Here is a 3,905-nt window from a genome sequence, read left to right on the forward strand (position 1 = left end):
GCACTGACTGTCCTGGAACTCATTCTGTAGACCAGGCTGGCCTCGAACTCAGAAATCCGCCTGCCTCTGCCTCCCGAGTGCTGGGATTAAAGGTGAGCACCACCACACCCGGCATATATTTATTTATTCTTATAGAATTTGCATTTTCTGGTCAACATAGTTCCTTTAAAAATAAAGACTTGGGGACTGGCAAGATGGCTCAGCAGGTAAAGGTGCTTGCTGCAGAGCCTGACAATTTGAGTTGGATTTGGAAACCACATGATAAAGGAAGTAGATGACTCTCATAGTTGTCCTCTGAGCTTTTATGTGTGTTTTGTTCATGCTTGCTTACTTAATGTATGTGAGGACACTATAGCTGTCTTCAGACATACCAGAAGAGGGCACCAGATCCCATTACAGATGGTTGTGAGCCACCATGTGGTTGCTGGAAATTGAACTCAGGACCTCTGGAAAAGCAGCCAGTGCTCTTAACCACTGAACCATCTCTGCAGTCCTTGTTACTGTTTTTCCATACAGGGTTTCTCTGTGTAGCCCTGGTTGTCATGGAACTTATTCTGTAGACCAAGCTGGTCTCGAACTCCTTCCTCTGCCTCCTGAATGCTGGGGTTAAAAATATGTGCTACCACCTCTGGGTAATATGTTGATTTTCAAAATCAGTCTAGCTAACAAGCACAAAGCCATGCTTAGAAAGGAGACTAAAGGACTGGCAAGATGGCTCCATAGTTATGAGCATCTCTTGCTCTTTCAGGAGACCACATTTAGTTCCCAGCACAGTGTGTTGGCTCACCCATCTGCAACTCCAGTTCCAGGGCATCTAACATGCCCTCTAGTCTCTATGGTCACCAGGCACTCACATGGTCCACATGCAGATAAATATACATTCATACACATAAAATAAAAATAATATATTTTTTAAAAGACTAAAGAGTAGTTGTTGATTATGTATAGCTTAGTGTTAGAGCAAGTGACTAGCACGTGCAGTACCCCAGGTTCAAACCCTAGTTCTCAAGAATAAAACTAAATAGAAAGGAAGGGAGGGAAGTGGTGGGCTTTTTCAACCTTTACTTTCCTATAAGAAGCAAGCAATATAGCTGCTGAAATGGAGAGGCAAGCCTTGACAATGTTTACTGTAGAAGTTAGTCTCGTTACCGTATGGCACGTTTGCCTGAGCTATCATAGAAGCTGCATTGGAAGGGGACCAGGAGACCCAGTTAGATTCACAGTGGAGCAGGCACTTGGCGGTCATCTCTTCCTTAATCCTTCTCTCTCTTTCTGCAGCTGAGCATCCTCTGGAGGAGGCCGCCGCGGTCCACTGCCCAGCGAACTCGAAGTCTCACTTACCAATACAAGATACAGGATAAGAATGTGTCCTTTTTTGCCAAAGGAATGTCTCCTGCTGTTCTGTGACCTGATTTGGGACAACTAAAGTGACTTTGGACAGTTTTGGGCATGGAAGATGAAGCACCCTGACTGAATGGTCCTTCAGACTTCTAGCACACTCTTCAGGCTTGACTGCAGCTCCCGTGTGACCAGGGAGGATGGCGCTGTGAGGGTGTGCCCGCTTTGTCTCCAGGGCTCTGCTTAGGAACACAGTGGGGAACTTCACGTGGCTTCTGCTGAGAGGGGCTGCATGGTGAACCCCAGCAGAGCGGACCTTTGGGGCATCCCACGTGACTCCAGCCTCACCTGCCTGTTTTTGGAGGTTGTGCCATTAAGAGCCACTGTAGGTAGAAGGAGGCAGTCAGGAGGTTGTCTTGAATGGCAGCCATCCTGGCTGACAGCTAGGACAATAATGGCAGCAATAAAGAAGGTTCCCACACAGGTTTCCTAGAGGTTGTCTTTTTTTATATTTCACTTCCCTTTTCCATGGGGACTTTTCTTTTTTTTTTTTTTTTTTTTTTTTAAATTTATTTATTTATTATATGTAAGTACACTGTAGCTGTCTTCAGACACTCCAGAAGAGGGCATCAGATCTTGTTACNTTTTTTTTAAATTTATTTATTTATTATATGTAAGTACACTGTAGCTGTCTTCAGACACTCCAGAAGAGGGCATCAGATCTTGTTACGGATGGTTATGAGCCACCATGTGGTTGCTGGGATTTGAACTCTAGACCTTTGGAAGAGCAGTCGGGTGCTCTTACCCACTGAGCCATCTCACCAGCCCCCGGGACTTTTCCTTGAAGTCCAGTGAGGACATGGGCTTGGAAAGGAGGTGAGGACACTCGGGGCTCAGAGCAGGCTGAGGACAATTGAACTGGAACTGGACTCTAAAGGCATACCTGCCGGCCTGCGCTCATGAAGACCAGGGGCAGGTGTCCCCACCCTCACCCACTGAAGGTATAAACCTGCTTCTGTCTCTACAACTTGGCCTGAATGCTGGAGGCCTAGCCATCGAGAGCATGGCACTGGGACCTTGAATGAGGGACAGGAGAGTATGACTTTGAGAAGAGTAAGAAATGTCTTTGCTGCCTGGTTAGAAGGACCGTGGTGAGTTACTGGTAATGCACCTTTGAAGACAGTGGAGACAAGAGGAGGGAGGCCTTGGAATCAGTCTTTGTGTGTGTGTGTGTGTGTGTGTGTGTGTGTGTGTGTGTGTGTGTGTGTGTGTGTTCTACGTAGCCCTTGCTGGCCTGGAACTTTCTATGTAGACTAGGCTGGCCTCAAGCTCACAGAGATTCCCCTGCCTCTGCCTCCTGAATGTTGGGATTAGAGGTTACAGTACCACATCTAGATACGAGAAAGGAATATTTATCCCAGCATCCTGAGATGGTCCTGGTCACACCTAGCTCCGTAGTAAATGAATCCACTAATAAAACTAAAAATCTTATGGCTTGTGTGTGTGTTCCTGTGTTGAATTCATAGCTTTGCATGTTAGGCAAGTGCTCTGTGACTGAATTGTGCCCATAGTTTCTATATAGTTAACTCATTTAAAAACCAGCTCAAAATAACATTGGAAAAGAGAAATCGGTATTTCTCTTCACCTTCTTTTCCCTTGCCCAGTGTAAGTGTTAAACTTGAGTGTTTTGATTAAAGCTGGTGTGGTGGTACATACGTTTAATCCCGAGGCAGAGTGAGGTAGAGATTATGAGTTTGAGGCCAGCCTGGTCTATATAATAAGTTCTAGGCCAACCAGGGCTACAGAGTGTCTTAAACCAAAAACAGTTATTTCATTTACTTCTTGTGTGTGTGTGTGTGTGTGTATGTGTGTGTACATATATACATCATGTCACACATGGGGTAGTGGTCAGAGAACACTGGTCAGGAGTCAGTTTTCTCCTTCCATCTTGTGGGTTTCAGGGATCCAAACTCAGGTCACAGAGCTTGGCAGCAAGCACCCATTGAGGCTATCTCTATGGCCTCCTCTGGATTCTCAGTGGCCTGTTTGTTGTGGTTCCTGCTGACCTTAGTCCCTGTTCTATTGCTGTGATAAGACACCAATGACCAAGGCAACTCTTATAAAAGAAAATACTTTATTGGGGGCTTGCTAATTGTTCTATTGGCTTATTCAGTTATCATCACAGAGGGAGCATGGATGCATGCATGGCTCTGGAGCAGTAGCTGAAAGCTAAATCTTAGTCTGCAGGCAAAATGTGTGTGTGTGGGGGGGGAGGTAGAAGGGAGAGGAATATGGGGAGGGAGGGAGGGGAGGGAGGGACTGAGTGTTGGAAACCTCAAACTCACCCCCAGTGACACAACATTTCTTTGAACAAGGCCACAGACCCCTAATCCTTTAAATCCTTTCAAACAGTTAAAAAAAAAAAAGCTCCTTTTTTTTTGGTTTTTCGAGACAGGGTTTCTCTGTGTAGTCCTGGCTGTCCTAGAACTCACTTTGTAGACCAGGTTGGCCTCGAACTCAGAAATCTGCCTGCCTCTGTCTCCTGAGTGCTGGGATGAAAGGCATGT

At 45.9% G+C, this 3,905-nt stretch overlaps 1 protein-coding gene across 1 annotated transcript in view; it reads left to right on the forward strand.

The window, feature by feature from the left end:
* Elp6 (elongator acetyltransferase complex subunit 6) overlaps positions 1-1,823 on the forward strand; it is a 16,565-nt gene extending 14,742 nt beyond the window's left edge. The window contains exon 7 of the mRNA XM_021207663.1: positions 1,279-1,823. Within this exon, the coding sequence (XP_021063322.1) occupies positions 1,279-1,407 (129 nt within the window). The 3' untranslated portion in view covers positions 1,408-1,823. The remainder of the gene's footprint in view (positions 1-1,278) is intronic.
* Positions 1,824-3,905: the final 2,082 nt, after the last annotated feature.

Source organism: Mus pahari, chromosome 10 (assembly GCF_900095145.1).
Source record: "Mus pahari chromosome 10, PAHARI_EIJ_v1.1, whole genome shotgun sequence".
Taxonomy (NCBI): Eukaryota; Metazoa; Chordata; class Mammalia; order Rodentia; family Muridae; genus Mus; species Mus pahari.